Source organism: Gopherus evgoodei, chromosome 3, assembly GCF_007399415.2.
Source record: "Gopherus evgoodei ecotype Sinaloan lineage chromosome 3, rGopEvg1_v1.p, whole genome shotgun sequence".
Lineage (NCBI taxonomy): Eukaryota > Metazoa > Chordata > Testudines > Testudinidae > Gopherus > Gopherus evgoodei.
In genome coordinates, this window is record NC_044324.1 from 130926309 (window position 1) to 130946512 (window position 20204).

Genomic DNA, 20204 nt, shown 5'->3' on the forward strand with positions numbered 1-20204 from the left:
GAACACTGGACAGGGAGCGAGAGACCTGTATTCTGTTCCCACCTCTGCCACTGACCCACTACAAGTCACTCCCCTCTCTGTGCTACGGTGTCTTCATTGGTGAAGAAGGGATAATGATACCTTTATGAAGTGTTTTTTGAGATCTGTGAGTGAAAAACATGGCATAAGAGCAAAGTAGTATCATTACTTATCATTACTGAGTATGTGTGACACATTTTAGCAGTATAAGCCAGTCGTCCTCATGCATATTATCAGAGGACAGGTAGTCTGACAAACTAGTGCATTGTAATATAGCTCCATATCAAGAGTCACCCGTGGCAATAATATTTCCAGTACTGTTAAACATATCTATAAATACTGTGAGTTTTATTTCCAGTAAATCCTGTTAACCAGTGATCATGCTTATCAGTATGCAGTCCATCCCTGATAGTACTGAGCTTAGTACGTTTCATAAAAGGATTAGACCTGAAAATAGCCCTGCGGTTACACTAGCTAGGAAAAGGGTGATTGGGGTTATCAGTCCTCATGCTTCCAAGCATACATTAATTGCCAGTTGTGATCAGGATGAAGTCTCTCCCTCCTTACCATGGTATAGTATCACATGATTATGTGCACTATTTGGTTTTTAAACTGTCATAGAAGTTACAGATGGCAAAGACGTAATAGATCGTTGAGTCCATTTTCCTACAAGAGCAGGATATAGTCCCCCAGAAAAAGGACAGTTCAGATACTAAACTGAAATTCCTCTTGGCTAGTGCTGGGGACAAAATTGTTATTCCAGTATATCAGGTCCAACTAATTTAAAGAGTGATGTAAATGTTGATGGGATGGTGGAAAATTAAAGTACATATTGACTAAAGATGTGTCTGAACCAGCACTTCAGATCTGATCTGTTGGTTCCAAACATGCCCTGGCAGTTTAGATCTACTTCAAATCTACTTCAAAAGGGGCATGTTTTCTGTAACCAATTTAGGTGTAACTTAGAGTGGCAGAAATCTTGTGAGATCAGCTAGTGAGAGTTCAGCACTCTTAAACCTGAGTTTAGCTCAGGCTTTCATATGGATGTGAATCACCACCTCAGCCCCTCTCCAATAGTGGTGAAGCCTTGCCTTTGTAAGAGAAGAGGATGAAAAGGATTCCAGTCACTTCAGATTTCCAAGGAAGCTTTAGATGAACGGCGAGGAAAGAGTTAGTTGTATTTTGTTGCCATTTTGCCATATCAAGGGTCCGATTTTGGGGTGGTGGATTTGGATGAAGGATAGGAGAGAACTAGCAACTCAAAATGATCCTTTGTAGAGCAGGAAACATGCTTACTGGTGCTGAGTCAATCAGGAGTGGGTGGACATTCATTACAGGCCTGCTTCTAATGATTATTCTAACATGATGTGTTCTTTTTAAAGCTTTACAGGTGCATCAGAAACTTCTCAAAGGTGACAAACCTTTCACTCACACAGATGTGTGGGAGGGACTTGACGTTTGATGGATTTTTACTCATCTAAAAAACAATGCCAATTTATGTAATTATTTTTAATGTACCAACTATAGGGCAATTTCTTTCCTCCAGGTACTTTTCTGATCACCCCTCTTGTGAGTTCTGGAAGGAGTGTCATTCTTAGCCAACTGTGTCATATTTGATTACTCAAAATGCACTGTGCTTGGGTCCTGATAACTGTCTTATTGAGGGACTGCAATGTCTTCTGTCAGATCCAGTCAAAGAAGAGAATTAAATAATAAATGATACAGATGGTACTATTGGTCATTAAATATTAAATACAAAGGATCTTTCACATGAACATTGAAAAATAAACTTATAGAGGCAAGGACGTTTTGAGAAATGGTCACCAAGCACCCTTTTATAGAATCATAGAATATCAAGGTTGGAAGGGACCTCAGGAGGTCATCTAGTCTAACCCCCTGCTCAAAGCAGGACCAGTCCCCAACTAAATCATCCTAGCCAGGGCTTTGTCAAGCCTGACCTTAAAAACCTCTAAGGATGGAGATTCCACCACCTCCCTAGGTAACCCATTCCAGTGCTTCACCAGCCTCCTATTGAAAAAGTTTTTCCTAATATCCAACCTAAACCTCCCCCCACTGCAACTTGAGACTGTTGCTCCTTGTTCTGTCATCTGCCACCACTGAGAACAGCCTAGCTCCATCCTCTTTGGAACCCCCTTTCAGGTAGTTGAAAGCAGCTATCAAATCCCCCCTCGTTCTTCTCTTCTGTAGACTAAACAATCCCAGTTCCCTCAGCCTCTCATAAGTCATGTGCTCCAGCCCCTTAATCATTTTTGTTGCCCTCCGCTGGACTCTTTCCAATTTTTCCACATCCTTCTTGTAGTGTGAGGCCCAAAACTGGACACAGTACTCCAGATGAGGCCTCACCAGTGTTGAATAGAGGGGAATGATCACGTCCCTCGATCTGCTGGCAATGCCCCTACTTATACAGCCCAAAATGCCATTAGCCTTCTTGGCAACAAGGACACATTGTTGACTCATATCCAGCTTCTCATCCACTGTAACCCCTAGGTCCTTTTCTGCAAAACTGCCGCCTAAGTGGAGGACTCTGCACTTGTCCTTGTTGAACCTCATCAGATTTCTTTTGGCCTAATCCTCTAATTTGTCTAGGTCCCTTTGTATCCTATCCCTACCCTCCAGCATATCTACCACTCCTCCCAGTTTAGTGTCATCTGCAAACTTGCTGAGGGTGCAGTCCTCGCCATCTTCCAGATCATTAATGAAGATATTGAACAAAACCGGCCCCAGGACCGACCCTTTGCTCATATCCCCCTTGCATGTAGGCATCAAGATATATTTGGACTACTTATCGCTTAACATTTAAAGCTCTGTAATCTGTAGGAGGCTAGTTACAATACTCAGATGCATTTATGATGTTCCTGCAGAATCCCCCAATGTGATAAAATGTAGCAAGCAAATAATTGTAAGTATGATTATAAGATGTGTAATGCAGTATTATATGTATAGTACTTTATAGATGTGCTGTGGTAGAAATGTCTGGTACCTAGTTTGTCACTTCTTGGTAACACGGCCAGCTCCAGGCACCAGCTAAAGAAGCAGGTGCTTGGGGTGGCCAATACCAAGGGGCGGCCCTCCAGCCACTATTGGGGCGGCACATCCAGGTCTTTGGCGGCAATTCAGCGGCAGGTCCCTCAGTCCCTGTTGGAACAAAGGACCTGCCGCCAAAGAGTGGAGTGGCGCGATCGCGCTGCTGCGGCTTTTTTTGCTGCTTGGAGTGGCAGAAAAATTGGAGCCGGCCCTGCTTGGTAACACTGACTACCCAGTACTTTCAGACTCCAGCTGAAATGAATGGCGCCATCAGGGAGGGTGGAGAGGTTGTGGAGAGAGAGAGAGATGTAGGCCTAAAATGGAACAACAATAGAGTTTCAGGCAGGAATATTAGAATACTGTAGAGAAGTGGAAAATTTGCTTTCAGTTTCTTGTGATCACACTCTAGAGCTATTGTCCTTCGGATGGGGAGGGTACAGGTCAGAGGTTGGTTTCATAGTGTCAGTGAGGCAGACTAACTATCCACGTGTGTTTTGCCTTTGCTCAGATCCATGGGGAAAAAATAACCAGGCAGAATTCAAGTCTCAGAACTGGTCACTGACAGCAGGCTGGACTGAAATGTGTTTTTACCTGGATTTAATCACATTTGATAGCTCCTTTTTTGCTTACTTAACAATCTTGTTTTTGCAGATGGTCCAGCTGCATATCCGGTCCCAGTGCAGAACACCAAACCACTACTCACTGTCAGCTTCACGTCAGGAGACATTAGTTTAATGAACAACTATGACGACTTGTCTCCTACTGTCATCCGCTCAGGGTTGAAAGGTACAAGAGAGAGACATCCTGTCCCCTCACATACAGTTTTTCTTCTGATGTTTTAATTTATTTATTGTCTATATGGTTGTGTTTAGTGTCTTGCCTCTTATAGGCTGGTACCTGCTACAGTGACTCTCACTGTCAGCAGTGACACCTACTGATATAAAAGCAAAGCACAGCTATTAGACTTCTTGCTTTTGAAATAAGTTGATTTTATATTTTTAGGAGGCATTTCTGATATTAAAACCTAATGAAACAGTTTGCTTTCCTCCAGGCTTAATGCCATAACGGTCCTGTCTGTATGTGGTTGCGTATGAATGCCCAGGTAACTTAGTTTTCTTTGTATCCTAAATTCATTATGGGATCAGTCATTCTTGTAGCAGCCAAATGTAAGTTATAGCTGGTAGAGTTATTGAGTACGAGGTAGAAATATTAAGATGCAAGTCATTGTGAGAAAAGGAAAACTCCAGTGATTAGTTATAATACCTTCGATAGCTAAATATTTACTAAGTTCTGTTTGTCTATGTGCATATGCACACCTCCTTGCAGAGTAAGACATTGTCATCAAACTGCCACCCCAACTGGAAGCGGTGTCTTGTGTTTTGGTAGGCATATGCCTGCCACAGACTCCCCTTTCAAACTCCACAGAAATAGTCCACAGAGTCTTTCTGCAGATATATAGGCCTTGAGGGGTCAATTTTATTACAGATGTCCCATGTATATTAATTATAACAAAAGTCCTATTACCATAGTCCAGATTTCCCCAGCATAGTCTGAACAGTGTAACATACAGCCCTAGGGTCCCTCACTGTGCTCCATTTCTCTGGTGCAGCCATCTCCAGTCCTCATACTAGGACAGCTGGGAATCATTAGGAAAGGGACAGATAATTAAAAAAAAAATCATATTGCCTCTGTATAAATCCATGGTACACCCACACCCTGAATACTGCGTGCAGCTCTGGTTACCCCATCTCAAAAAAGACATATTGGAAGAAAAGGTACAGAAAAGGGCAACAGAAATGATTAGGGGCATGGAACAGCTTCTGTATGAGGAGAGAATAATAAGATTGGCCACTGTCTGGCCACACTGCTATATGTACTATTGTTACAGTAGTGGGCTGAAATCTTCAGTGCTTGAGCTCAGACCATGGATGAGGGGTTTAGTGGCTGAGTTTGCTGGGGAAAAGTGAAATCACTTGAGCAAATTTGGGGGACTTTTTATTAGGATTTTTTTAAATTATGCACTTTCCCATTGTTTCAGTTAGACATTTTGCACGTGGTTAAATCAAACACTTCTGATTTTCCAGATCTGAGAATAAATTCAAGCCTGAATGCAACATGAAATGCATTTCTTAAGGATTTGCCAATTGTGTAACATCATGATATTTTTCCAGATTCAAATGATTTTCTTTAAACATGGTTTGATATTTCAAGTCTCACTGAGCCAGGGCTGAGTATTCAAGGTTCAGATTATGTAAAGAATAGCTGGGTTTAGGTCGCTAGTATTAACAATGATCTTTTAGAAGCTCCCCATGTAAGGTGACTTTTGTCATAGTAGATCCAGATACGTGGATCCTGGAAGCCTCTCTAGTAAAGCCTGGAAGCTGTGCAGAGAAAAAGTGCCCTCAGTCCAGGAAATCTTTGGCACAGGCTTCTGATCAAGGAAGTTGTTAGCTTTGGTGAGTTCAACAAGACAGCCAGCCCCAGGTTTCGTTTTTTCTTTTATTTCCACTAATATTATGTCTTTAAAAGTCTGGAAAAATACATGTTAAAAAACTAGTGGTATCTCAGAATTAATCTTGAATTATCAAAAACTTCGAAGTCTGGAGGTTGCAGTAGTTGAAATTGGTCCTCCAAGATTAACTCAGCTACCTTTCACACTGGTTGTATCTTCTAGCCCGGTTTTCTTTTAAAATATAACCTTTAGAATACTATTGTTGGTTTGTTATTCCTGTGTATAATAAAAAAGAACATGAGTCAATGCTGCTGTAGTGTAGGGGCCCTACATTTTGGAATTTCCTGTCTTATGAGCATTAGCTATTTCGGCCCTAACATTGCATTAAATATAGGTTTTTGCATAGACTTATACTACTACTTTCTGGGGGCAGATCCTTAGCCACACCATGGTAGTTTGGCACAGTTGGTGTAAAGCTGCCCTAAAATCAGCTTAGTTAGCTTTGGGAAGATCCACCCTGCATATGGGGATCCTTGGGTGACATGGAGGCTCCTATGCTGCCTATCCTCATGCCCTCTCCAGGCCAAGGGGTTCAGTCAGGGAAATGGTGTCATGGTGGGAGGAACCCCTATGATCTGGGAATCCCCAGCTGCCAGAATGGCTCCTTAGTGCCAGAGGGAGCTGGGACAGTTTAGAGCTGCTTTCTTGTCTAATGTCCACCAGGGGACTGGCCCAGCGCTCAGTCAAGGATCAAGAGACACAAGCCATATCCCGTTCCGTTTCCAGGGATCTGGGCCTATATCTGTCTGTCTCTTCTCCCACTACCCTTTACTAGATGGAATATCAGACCTGCTGAAGTATATGATCATGTAACCTCCCCACCCCAGGGGCTAAATGCTAGTGCACAAGCTATCGTACCGGCATCTTTATTGTGCGCCTGTGTGATTGATTTCAGTTGGAATGGAGGATGCTTAGCACCTTGTAGGATCAGGCTATGGAGAGGCAATGGGGGAGACAGAGAGAGAGAGAGAGGTCATATCACCATTTTGTGGCTTGAGCCTGCCTATGATCTGCTGTATACCTGTAGGTATTTCAGGGATTGCTTCTGTAAGTATATTCATATTTCCCATGTTTTTTCTTCTTGTCAAGAGAGTTGTCATGCATCTTTGTAACTTTTGGTGGTTATCATCTCATGCTAAGAATGTGGGAGAACACCACACAGAGTTTCTCTGTGCTCTCTAGCCACAGAGGGCACTACTAGAAGTGCCTCATATTAACTGGATAGTCTTCAGTATTGCATGTGAACTCTTGTCTATGAGTCTGTGTTTGAAATATGCAAATATTGCTCTGTGGACTCTGCAACAGGCTCCTCCGTCTGTATAGACTGCTGAAGGCTGCTATATGTATTTTCTAAACAGCCCTCTCTGAAAATATCACACCCAAAGCAACATCAACATATTTTTGCTGTTATATCAGCTTTGCTTTAGGTGTAAACATTTCTGTCAGTCACTTTGCCAGGAACATTCATATTATGTTGCATTAGGAAAAAAGCTGCTTTCGCTGTGGGAAGAAAATTTGCTTTTCCCTAAACTCTAATTCCTCTTTCCAGCCACCAAAGACTCATGGAAATTCTAACAGACCTGAGGCAAGTTAAATATAGACTCATAGACTTTAAGGCTAGAAGGGATCATCATCATCATCTAGTCTGACCTCCTACCCACTGCAGGTAGCAGAACCTCACCCACCCACTCCTGTAAAAGACCCATAAATATAGGTCCTGAACTAGTCAACAGTCTCCTTTAATCCGTACATTTTACCTTTTAATTTATGCTGTAGATAGAAGCTGTGCCTCTGCCCACACTGAACCCAACTCTGTTACATGAGTTGCTTTTCTTTCAGGCCTCAATTGTCCCCTGTGGGCACAGCCCAGAATAAGAGTTTGTATGGAGTAACGTTGTCCCAGAAGTAATGTGTCCCAGAGCTCCGAGGCATTTAACTTGTATCTGCTACTACACCTCTTCAGGGGAGGCAGCTTACTATTCCTCATATGGCAGGCCAGTTCTGGTGGCTTTTATCATCACCAGGAAAGCTGAACTAACAAGACACATTAAATATAGTCTTTACCAGGATCACTCTGCTTGTGATCCTTCCACTTCTTCCCCCCCCCCACATATGCCTCCCATCAGTCTCTATCTGTTTAAACTTTAAGGTCGTTGGGGCAGGAACTGTGTCTTCTGCATTTGAGAAGTGCCAGGCCCATTCTGTGAGAGACCACAAACTAAATAATAATGATATAAACTGTAACTGTAATTATTCAAAGGCCAGATTTCTAAACCCAGAAATCTACATAAGCCACACTAATGTCCTTGTTTTCTTTCTTGAAATGAGGACAAGAAAGAGGCCAAAAAATACTAGAAATGAGATCCTCACCTCTACTCTGGCCTCTTTGCACCAGCTAAAAGACGGGGAGCAGCATAAATGGGTTGTAGAAGCCCCAGTTGCTGCCAGGGAAGATTCTCGTGGTGCAGGAACTGAGGAAGATCGCTGTGAGGCTGTTATTCAAGGACACCCACCACACACAATCCCTGACATAGGGGCATGTTGGGGGAGGGTGGCTGTGGGGGGAAGAGGGACATATTAGGAGTGGGGCTGCAGCATACAGCATTGTGCAGATTCCAGAGATGCTGCCATAGCTTAGACTTCAAAGCTGTCTCAGTTATGCTGGGAGCCACCCCAGCTTCTGGAGCAGGCCAGGATCAAGAGGGCACAAAGGTGGCTTAAATCTACCATAATCCCCCTCTTCCTATTAGGTTGAGAGTTCAAGTATGGCACAGCATCTCACCTAGGACTTTTGCCCAAAAGAGGTTGTTCTGTTCTCTTGGGTAAACCTAGAATTAGGCAGGTTATTAGAAATGGGGTTGGTCTGTCTCATTGATTTCTAATATGTCTGTCATAGTATTCTAGAAAAGAGAAATTAGATCCCACTGTAGAAACATTTTCAGGGAGAGAATATCAAGGAACATCATGTATGCTAGTCTATGAAAAAATCCACTTGAGAAACAAACATCCTGCCTCTGATATGTTCAGAAGCATAGTCCCAGTGAGAAATATCAGAAAGGAAACAGTTGCAGTAATACAAAACCATATTAAAATTGCACATAGAAAATGACAAGTTGACAACTTAAAACAATTCTGAGATCCTTTCTGCCAACTCTCATTTCTGTTCTGCGTCTTCATTTGAAGACCGCTTCTTGCCCATAAATGTCTACAAAAAGTCTTAGAGAAACAAAGTGGGTGAAGTAATATATTTTATTGGATCAGTTTCTCTTGGTGAGAGAGAGATAAGGTGGAACAGATTGTTTGACATAAATAGTTAAGAACATAAGAATGGCCGTACTGGGTCAGACCAAAGGTCCATCCAGCCCGGTATCCTGTCTTCCAACAGTGGCCAATGCCAGGTGCCCCAGGGGGAGTGAGCTCTCTCCTGCTGTCCATTACCACCTCTGACAAACAGAGGCTAGGGACACCATTCCTTACCCATCCTGGCTAATAGCCATTAATGGACTTAACCTCCATGCATTTATCCAGTTCTCTTTTAAACACTGTTATAGTCCTAACCTTCACAACCTCCTCAGGTAAGGAGTTCCACGAGTTGACTGTGTGCTGTGTGAAGAAGAACTTCCTTTTATTTGTTTTAAACCTACTGCCCATTAATTTCATTTCGTGGCCCCTAGTTCTTATATTATGGGAACAAGTAAATAACTTTTCCTTATTCATTTTCTCCACATCACTCATGATTTTATATACCTCTATCATATCCCCCCCCTTAGTCTCCTCTTTTCCAAGCTGAAAAATCCTAGCCTCTTTAATCTCTCCTCATATGGGACCCGTTTCAAACCCCTAATCATTTTAGTTGCCCTTCTCTGAACCTTTTCTAGTACTAGTATCTTTTTTGAGATGAGGAGACCACATCTGTACGCAGTATTTGAGATGTGGGCATACCGTGGATTTATATAAGGGCAATAAGATATTTTCCATCTTATTCTCTATCCCCTTTTAAACATACTTCAAGGAATCATTCATGGAATAGTGGCCCATTAACACCAATCCACTCATGGGGAGGGGGGAAGTAGGAGTAGGGGGTTAGTGGGTTATAGATTGTTGTAATAAGCCATAAATCTAGCGTGTCTGTTCAGTCCATGATTTTTAATGTCTAGCAGAGAGTTATTAATTTAAGTTTCCAGACTCATCTTTTGAAGATCTTTTATAGGTTTCCTTGAGGATGAGGACTGAGAGGTCAGATATAGAGTGATCGCTTTGTGAAAAGTGTTCACCCATAGGTGATATGATGTTTTTGTCTTTTATTATTGTTCTGTGAGAGTTCATTTGAGAGTGCAGTGATTGTCTGGTTTCACCTACATAGTTGTTGTTGGGCATTTAGTGCACTGGGTGAGGTACAGCACATGTCGGGGAGTTGTTTTGAAGGGCCAACCTCTCCAAGCTCATCAGAAGCAAGCTCCCCACTGACCAGCACACATCAACTCACAATGGCACCAGACCGTGCCAGAACAGCAGCTGCAAAATCTGCAAACATTTCTACTGCTACGATGTTCAATACCCTCCACAACACACTTTTCAAGATCGATAGGTCCTACACATGCCTATCACATGTTGTGTACCTCATTCAGTACACTAAGTACCCCAGTGACAACCATGTTATGATATGAGACTATCACTGCACTGTCAAATGAACTCTCTCATAAAAATAATAAAAGACAAAAACACCATATCTCCTGTGGGTGAACACTTGTGAAAAAGCAATCACTCTATATCTGACCTCTCAGTCCTCATCTTCATAGGAAACCTGCACAACACCTTCAAAAGATGAGCCTGGGAGTTTAAATTCATAACTTTGCTAGACACTAAAGATCATGGACTGAATAGAGACACTAGATTTATGGCTTATTATAATAATCTGTAACCCAACTAACCACCACCCAGGCCTTTTTTCCCCCTCCTTTATGACTGGAGAGGTGTTAATGGGCCACTTCACCTTGAATGACCCCTTGAAACAATCTGTTCCACCTTGTGTTTAGCTATGACACTCTGAGTACATTTCTCAGACCTGAAGAAGAGCTCTGTGTAAGCTCAAAGGCTTGTTTCTCTCACCAATGGAAGTTGATCCAATAAAAGATTGTACCTCAGCCACCTTGTCTCTTTAATATCCTGGGGCCACCACAGCTACAACAACACTGTATTCAAAAGGTTCTTGGCAGATTGAGCATCCCCGTCTGAGCACAGAGTTTGTCTGGCTTGCCTTCCATCTCAGGTTTAAAGGTAAAACTCTCTACAGGCCTGTTCTGTATTCCTTGCACACACATAACTGCCATTGACCTTGAAGGCAGAAACACAAAATATTATTCCTGTGTTCTTGCTGAAGTAGATAGAGGGCTGGAGGATGTCAGGGACAGAAATCAGCATCCCAAAATGAAGGCCTGGGCAGATGTCTGTAGGAGAGGGATCCCTATTGATCAAAAGAGATTAGCTGTGTGTGTATTGATATGTATATTGTATATAACATCAATAATACATTATTTTGCTCCTTGCTGATATTACATCCAAAATGTAGGCCCTGATATACATTGTAGATTCTTCGCAAAGCTAAAGATGGCAATATATTTTTTACACACCTGTTAAGTTTTATTTTATTAAAGATAGAGCGGATAACATTTAAAAAGTGCATTAAGTGACATATTAGCCTAAGTTTTATTGAAAGTCAGTGGGACATATGCCTCTAGATCTAAGTTTTTAAAGGTGTTTAGGTATTGCTTTATTAAGTGTTGCAGCACCTAACTGACCGTGGAGTCTAATTCCTATTGACTTTCAGTGAAAGCTGGGCTCCTAAGTAACTTTTGATAATGGGACTTGCTAACCATATTGGTTGTGATTATTGGTGACAATATCCTACCCCACAGGTGTCTTATCTTTGTGATTTCAGATGTGGTGGTGCAGTGGTGTACACAGGGAGACCTGTTGGCTGTAGCAGGCATGGAAAAGCAAAGTCAGCTAGCTGACCTAGGTAGCAGTGCCATTCTGAAAAGTGCGCTCGTCAAATTCTACAATGTCCGTGGGGAACATATCTACACGCTGGAGACTCCTGTGCAGGTAAGGGATGTTTTTGGTATTAATGCCAGAGCTTGAATAATTTTTCACCTACATTATCCAAATAATATAGGCAAACACTACCGAAGTGCTCAGCTGAGTGTGTTTAATGAGTTCTAAGTCTTTGGAGCTCCTAGAATCTGAATTGCAGGAATGTATCTTATAATTAATTATTATTATGAGTATTATGGTCAGACCTTGAGGCTCAAACTGAGATTAGGACTCCATTGTGTGAGGCACTGTACAGACACCTAGTGAGAGGCAGTTGCACCAAAGACTTTACAGTCTAGACAAGACAGACAAAAAGGATGAGAGATGAGGAACTAAAGAGCAGAGAGACTAAGGCACGGATTGTTAAAGATATCTAGGCATTGCTGTGGCCAGTGTTGTAATGCCTAACTGATTTAGGAGCTTAAACCTCATTTTCAAAAGGGATTTACACATTTAGGAGCCAATATTCTAGTGACAGTTAATGTGATTTTGGTTCTTAAGTGCCAGAATCCTTTTTGAAAATGAGATATAAGCTCCTAAATCAGTCAGGTGTTGCAATACTGAGCACAACACCACCTAAATATCTTTAACAACCTGTGTCTAAGTGCCTGACCCAAAGTCACACTGGAAATCTGTGGCAGAACCAGAAATTGAACCAGGAACTCTTCTGAGTCTAAATCCAATATCTTAACCACAAGACTGCAAAGAATCCTGTGGCACCTTATAGACTAACAGAGGTTTTGGAGCATGAGCTTTCGAGGGTGACTACCTACTTCGTCAAATGCATGTAGTGGAAATTTCCAGGGGCAGGTATATATATGTGCAAGCAAGCTAGAGATAATGAGGTAGTTCAATCAGGGAAGATGAGGCCCTGTTCTAGCAGTTATGGTGTAAAAACCAAGGGAGGAGAAACTGGTTGCCAACTACAAAACCAGTTTCTTCTCCCTTGGTTTTCACACCACAATTGCTAGAACAGGGATGGCCTCATCCTCCCTGATTGAACTACCTCATTATCTCTAGCTTGCTTGCACGTATATATACCTGCCCCTGGAAATTTCCACTACATGCATCTGACAAAGTAGGTATTCACCTACGAAAGCTCATGCTCCAAAACCTCCGTTAGTCTATAAGGTGCCACAGGATTCGTTGCTGCTTTTACAGATCCAGACTAACACGGCTACCCCTCTGATACTTAACCACAAGACTGTCCTCCCTGTCTATTATCTCCTTACATATACAGGACAATTCTGTCTTAGTGTAGGGGTAGGACAACCTGATAGAACAGGAGGTCCTTCGATGTATGAATCTTTTATTACTCTTATGGGCACAGATGGTATTATGGGTAAAACACAAAATTCTGAGTTGAGAGGGCTTGTTTCTGTTCTGAGATTCACCATAGATTTCCCACTTGAGCTTTGGCAAGTCACTTAATCTCTCTTAGTGAACTTTAGCAAAAGACCTATATGCCACTTAAGTCCACAAAATAAGACTTACGTGGTGCTTATGTTTTCTGCTGGCTGTCTGAACAGGAATGAATTTCACCCTATGCCTTGGTTGGCTGTCTATAAAATGGGGACAACATCTCTTTCATTCTTCTCCATGGTGTTGTGAGGCTTAATGTTTAAGTGCTCTGAAATCTGCAAGTGATGGAATGTTCCATAGATATACATTATTAATTATTATGTATTTATTCTGCAATACCATGAGATGAAGTGGGTACAAAATGCTGAGTTAAGGACTTCATAGCAAGTTAACTCCTGAATTTCCACATTTGTATTTATTTCTCTCTCAAGAGTAGCATACAATAATTAATTGCATACATTTTTAGTTTGGATTTAATTCTTTTGTTCGTTTATTTTGTTTATTTATAATAATATGTTCCGCATCCAAGCTTGGGTGAAAAATATTAGGGACCCAAATGTGTGTATAGGCATCTAAGTGATGATTTAGCTGCTGGGGCTTGTCTACACATACAGTTGGTACCACTTTAACTATATTGGTATAGTTAGAACAATACAACCTCCCCCACCACCCAGGTGGATGCAGTTATGCCAGTATAAGGGCTTGTCTACATGGGGACACTTAAGAAAATGAATCTGAATTACCTAAAGGTGTGAATTTAAAGTGGATTAGTTAGGCTGCTTTAAACCCCAGTGTGGATATCTCATTCAGAATTAAAGTGGCCTTAATTCAGTTTAGCTTCCAAGTAGAATAAAGCAAATTAAGGCCACTTTGGGTATGGCTACAGTTGGAGGGGAGGGAGTTGGGAGTTACAGCTATCTTCATATAGCTGTGTAGGGACAGCGCTGCAGTGTGGCCACACTGACAGCTACCAGCGCTGCAGTGTGGCCACATTTGCAGCATTTGCAGCACTGTTGGGAGTGGTGCATTGTGGGCAGCTATCCCAGCGTTCAAGTGGCTGCAACGTGCTTTTCAAAAGAGTGGGTGAGGGGGAGCGTGGGGAAGAGAGAGTGAGTGGATTTTTGGAGCTGTCATCTCCCTGCCTTGCAAGTTCTAAGGACTGGAACATACACATCACCAACCTGCAATCATTTTAAAAGTTTTGAGCCCTTCCCCCACCCCTCTTTTATTCACTAAATGCAAATTATGCACTCCGAGCTCCAACACGGACTCCCCCCCCCCCGCCCTGTGGCTTCTCTACTCAAGCAAACAGCTGTGAAGATTCCAAAGCAATTCCCCTGCCTCTTCTCGAGCAAACAGGAGCTGTTTGTTTTTTAGATAAGCAGCTCCCGGGAACCCAGTCTTCTGGTTCGTTGTGAACAGGCATTCTGGGATATCTCCTAATACCCTGGAGGCCAATTGCAGCACTTTTGGTGGCCACACCTGTGGAGCAGCGCTGCATCACCAGCGCTGCAATCGTTATACCGCAAGCAGACCAGGTGTACAGCCAGCGCTGCAGCCAGGAAGTTGCAGCGCTGGATGTGCCTTGCAGGTGTGGACAGTTACTAAGTTGCAGCGCTGTAAACCCACCACCAGTGCTGCAACTCTCCAGTGTAGCCATGGCCTTTAATTCTGAATAAGAGATCCACACTGGGGTTTAAAGCAGTCTAACTAATCCACTTTAAATGCACACCTTTAGTTAATTCAGATTAATTTTCCTCAGTGTCAATGTGTAGACAAGCCCCAAAAGTGCATATACCAGTATAACTATTTTGGTTATAGCAGTATAATTCCCCAGATAGGAAGCAGAATAAATGATATCAGTATAAGATAGTTATACCAGTAAAAAGGTGTGTCCATACTATGAACCATACTGGTATAACTATTTCAGTAAAAAAAAAAAATCACATCCTAACTAAAATAATTATACTCTTACAAACACTGAGTGTAGACCAGGTTTAAGATTAGGGCCTGATTTTCATCTCACATTGGTTTGTGTAATTCTGTTGACTTCGTTTGTAATATACACTGGTGAAATTGAGAGGAGGGGTGCCTAAACAAGGTACTTCGGATCTCTTTCTCCTGTCCTTTGTCCATTTAGACTGTATGTGTCCACATGTTTGAACACTGGGCATAATAATATTACTATCTAAGTCCGGGATTGGCAACTTAAAGGTACTAGGCACTAAAATCCTTTGGCAGGTCGGGGAGTATTGGGTCATGCCTCCAGGGGCGGGAGGGTGTCCTGTTCGTGGGTGGTGGGAGGCCCTAGGCGGGCAGGGTTCGAGAGCAAGCCCGCCCTGCACTCACCCCACAGCAGTAGCTCTGGTCCTGCGGTGCTGGACCCAGCTCCCTCCTCCAGCCCATTGGATCTCACCACAGGGTATGTGATGTGTGCATATGTGCAGGCCAGCTTTCCACTTCCCCCTTGTGATGCCCCACCCTGTCACGCCCCTTTCTTAGCCCTGGTGCTGCCAGACCTCCTGCCCTGAGCTGGGGCTGTGGCAGACCAAATAAAATGTTCTGGTTGACCAGATGAAGCCCCCATCCCTGATCTAAGTAGCAATGTACTAGAATTTGTAGATCACTTGGATTACTGACAAAATCAGCTAGAACCTGTTATTGCACAAAAAGATTGTTAGTGACATTTGTTATTCTACATGGCTGCTCCAAAGATACATGTAGTGGACAGACTGAGTCCCCAGTCCCAGTAATTTGTCTTATGAACACCAGCAGCAGTAAAATCAGTACTCTGCTGGAGAATGGCAGTCAGTGCTGTGATGGGATTTTATAAAATTGACCATTGGCAATTGAAAGGGAATGAGTGGGAAGAGGAGAGTTTGTCACATCTCAAACCCTGCTATGAAAGCTGTTTCCTCTACAACAGGCAGTGTATGAATTGGATGGTGCATTTATTTTATATCAGCACAGTTCTTGATTTAATTAATGGCAAGAAAGTTAAGCAGCACTGAACATTGCAGAGATCAGATTACTGGTGCAAAATTGATCTGGTATAAGGCGCTCCTGGTTCATATGTCTGATAAAGCAGTTACCTGGTATCTTCACTGTAAAATACATTAAACTGTTATTGTTTATGCTGTTTGTATATTCTGGATGTTTTGGTGGGGATTAAATGACAATTTATTGGATAGTTTATAAAAATAACTCTGTGAAAGCGGCTGTAGAATTTATATTCAGTTTAGTTAGATTTTACATTACTTGGTGTAAGGCCACAGCTAGCCACAGAGTAGGAATAAGAACCTCAGAACTGTTCACTTTGGTTTATTCATAATGATGATGATGATGATAATCATTGTCACAGTTTCTCTTGAGAACAAACTGTGCTTTATGTCCCCATCTTCTCCTCCTGCTTTGGTACAGTTTGGTGTCTAACATCTGGTTATCAACTCTTAATCCCTGACCATCAATGAGTGATTATATTGTTCATAAATGGATAACCTAGTTTTCTGGCTGTGATCTCTGAATATAAATATCATAAGCAAGGAGATCATGCTCCGTTAGAAGCATTCAATCCAGCCTAAGATTTATATGAAAAATAATTCACAATTGGGAGAGTATAGACATCAAGGTGTAACAGCTTTTGGCATATTGCCCTGTCAGTGGCATTAACCCAACACCGATAGCTCCCCTTAATATCACAAAATGGCATATACAAAAAACCTGGATAGACTGAACAACAGTGGCAGGCCTTGAACCAGTACTGGAATTTACTTTGAGGCACCACGTACTCTCAGCTCCTGTTGAACTCACTGAGAGTTGAAGGTGTTCATCATCCCATGATACTGAGCCTTCATACATTTCTCTTATTGGAACCATCCCCTATGCACAGCTATCTGAATAAAAATCTCAAAGATCTGTAATATTGGGGTATCAACTGCACTTGTAGTTCCAGTGCTTGTTTATACAAAGAATATATTTTAAAGCAGGGGTTCTCAAACTGGGGGTCGTGTGGTTATGAGGGGTCGTGAGCTGTCAACCTCCATCCCAAATCTCGCTTTGCCTCTAGTATTTATAAAGGTGCTAAATATATTAAAACGCATTTTTAATTTTTAAGGGGAGGGGGGTCACACTCAGAAGCTTGCTATGTGAAAGGGGTCACCAGTACAAAAGTTTGAGAGCCACTGTTTTAAAGGCTGCCCATAAACTGTAAACTAGTCAAAGGAATACTGTTTGTTCCTGTAAATCTAATTGTTCAGCATTTCTTTCCCCCCACCCAAATCTGATCAAGCAAAGATAAGCCAAATTCCTTTCTTTAGTCATTTTGTTTTTCAGTAATGCTTCTCTTGCATTTTAAAATAGAATAAAAAATAGTAAAATGCCCTTTCATGCATTCTTTATTGGAGGAACATTTACAAACCGTTTGTATTTAACTATCATAACCCTTTCTCCTGCATTAAGCAGAGACAGTGATAATAATAATTGGACTTACTCAAGACTCTCATTACAGTCTTGCTAAAACTGTTTATCAGGAATGCTGCAACCCAGTTCTGTCATTTCAGAATTACTCACTAGATGTGTGTCAGGATCTTCAGTATATCAGTTTACTATACCTGCTGTCATAAAGCCATCCTCCGACTGGATACAGTTGTTTCATAGCTTCCCAGTAGGGGAGGCTCCTACCACATCACTCCGCAGTTGCCTCACTGCAGACATTACAAAAATCTGTGAAGTTGTGATAATTCATTCTGCTTAATGGCTCAGATAATTTGCTTAGGTGCTGATCCTTTCTATGGGCCTTAAAATTCTCTCTTCTGTGGCCCAGAGAGGACCATAGCAATGGGAATTGGGGCCTGGAGATCCTGATTGTGATTTCATTTACATGAGTGTAGATTGAGAGTAACTCCACTGTAAAATTGGGGCAAGTAAAGCAGAATCAGGCCAAAGTGAACTACCTGTGTTGAGGGAGTGGAATCAACGTGGCACACTCCATAACTGACTGTATACTTAGCAATATTAGGTTTGCAGCTGACCTTGATAAATGGACAGTTTTATAGCGTGATCACATTTTTTCTCAAGGCATCTGTTATTTAAATGTTAGTTCAGTAGGGTGCTCAGTTTAAAAGGTTCTAGTTTTGTGTATAATTTTTTGTTGATTGTTACAGAATCTATTATTCTGACAGTTAGACTAGAAAAGGAGCTGTACAAATTCAGGAAGGTAGACATAGTATAAAATGAGTTTGAACTAAAATTTTTTTTGAAAGAATGAAGCTAAATATTTTTACCTCAGTTTTCTAATTGGCTGTTGAAAAGCTATAGGTTGCATCTAAAAATACTGGGTTTGCTCCTGCTCCTGTTAAAATCAGTGATAGAACTCGTACAGACCTTAGATCTCATACAGAGCAAGATTAGGCTCAGAAGTTGGCTCTTCTTTTTCTGGTTAATTCATTAATCAAAGTATAGCCATTTAGTATTGGGGTTCTCAAACTTGGACAATCTCCAATACCACACTGAGCAATAGGGGAAAGGCAGTGTGGCTCAAAACCTGATGCCCTATTGGAGGTTTTTGACTCCTTAAGTTGAGCTCCCCTGAACTGGCATAACAGCTTTTTGTAACAAGCAAGCAAGCCCTATGCTTATATCAAATTTACCTGGTTTTAAAAAAAAAAGAAAAGAAAAAGGCATTATGATTCCTCCAGATGTGTAGTAAAAGAGAAATTAATTCCTGCCCTGCCTCTTTCTGACAGATTATGGGTATGGCCAAACTCCTAATTGGCCTGGGCCTAACCTTCTAAAGAATATTAGAGTTTTGTCTGTCTTGTACAGAGCTTGTGTTATGGACTGTCGACCTTCCTGTAGGCATAAGTGTTCAGTGTTTTAACAAAAGTACATTATTTTAATATAGCTCAATTCAGCAGAATATGGTATTCAGGCATTTCTTTCACCAAATTCGCAAACTGTGTTGAGCTATACAGAAATAATGACTTCTTTATGGCTTTACTTTGAGTGGCACAGCTTTGATATAAAAGCAAGATTCTCCTGCTTCCTAGCACTTTATTATAAGCACAAGGCCTCTCTGCCTTTTTAATACTGTTTCTGTCCCATAAAAGTCTGGCACTTAATTGGTGGATTAAAGATGAAGAAATTTTGCAGATAACCTGTAATGGTATAAAATTCATTCAACTCAGGGATCCTAGGAGATGGGTAGAATTTTAGGTTAACTTCAGATTTAAAAGGACAATGCAGGAAGAGTCTACCTTTTATATTCTCCAGCTGAACTGACGTGCTGTACATGGTCCTAATTGACATCACTTACAGTCTTCAGATTAATTGCTTCTGTGTTATTGTGGCCTTTTGCTTATATCCACTGAACTAAATCCTATTTGGGGGTTGTTGGATGATTGCCACTAAAGCTTCAACATGAGTTTGTTTTGTTACAGAAATAGCAACAAGGCAATTTGGAATATGTTTCAGGATCTCAGTAAAGGTCTTGAGGTGTTCAAGACAGACAAGCCATAATAACCCATGTAAGTCGGTCACTGTCACACCTGGCAAACGTGTTCAGGAATCTTCAGAGTTGTTCATGTCTCAGAAATTGAATCTCTTTTTCTGCAAGTTCATTATCTTGTGTTGGAAAAGACTCAGCTAAAACTGACGTATTTCAGCTGGACTGAGGTGTGAAAAAAATGCTTTATTTTATGGAAACTTTGAGCTGAAATAACTAAGAAACAAACTGCAAACTGTCAGTTCTGCAGTTTGAAAAATCTTGTGTCCCCATTACTGTAGTATTGGAGTGTCTCTCAGTCATTCATTCATTTATCCTTACAACACACTGGTAAATTAACTGAGGCAGAGAAGCTATGTGACTTGTCACACAGGAAGTCTGGAGTAGAGCAAGGACTTGAATCTATGTTTTCTAAGTCTCAGGCTAGTACTATATCCACAGGGCCATCCTTCCTCTCTCTTTTTAAGAAAAAAAAAAAAATCTAGGAGCCGAATGTGTCTGTAAAACTTCAACTTTTCTTAAGTGAAGGAGAGAATTAGCAAGCAAAAATGTTGTTTAGTTTCTTTTCAGTTGTACTTAAACATATTTATTAATCAGACAGATTCTCCTTTATAACTATAAAACTGCTGAAAGATTTGAAATCCTGCAGTACTTATCAACACCAAAACCCAA

General features: G+C 41.5%; 1 protein-coding gene across 4 annotated transcripts in view; it reads left to right on the forward strand.

The window, feature by feature from the left end:
* TULP4 (TUB like protein 4) overlaps positions 1-20204 on the forward strand; it is a 299382-nt gene that overhangs the window by 234383 nt on the left and 44795 nt on the right. For all 4 annotated transcript variants that reach the window (XM_030556655.1, XM_030556656.1, XM_030556658.1 and 1 more), the window contains 2 exons: positions 3715-3849; positions 11514-11680. In XM_030556655.1, coding sequence (XP_030412515.1) covers positions 3715-3849; positions 11514-11680 — 302 coding nt within the window. The remainder of the gene's footprint in view (positions 1-3714; positions 3850-11513; positions 11681-20204) is intronic.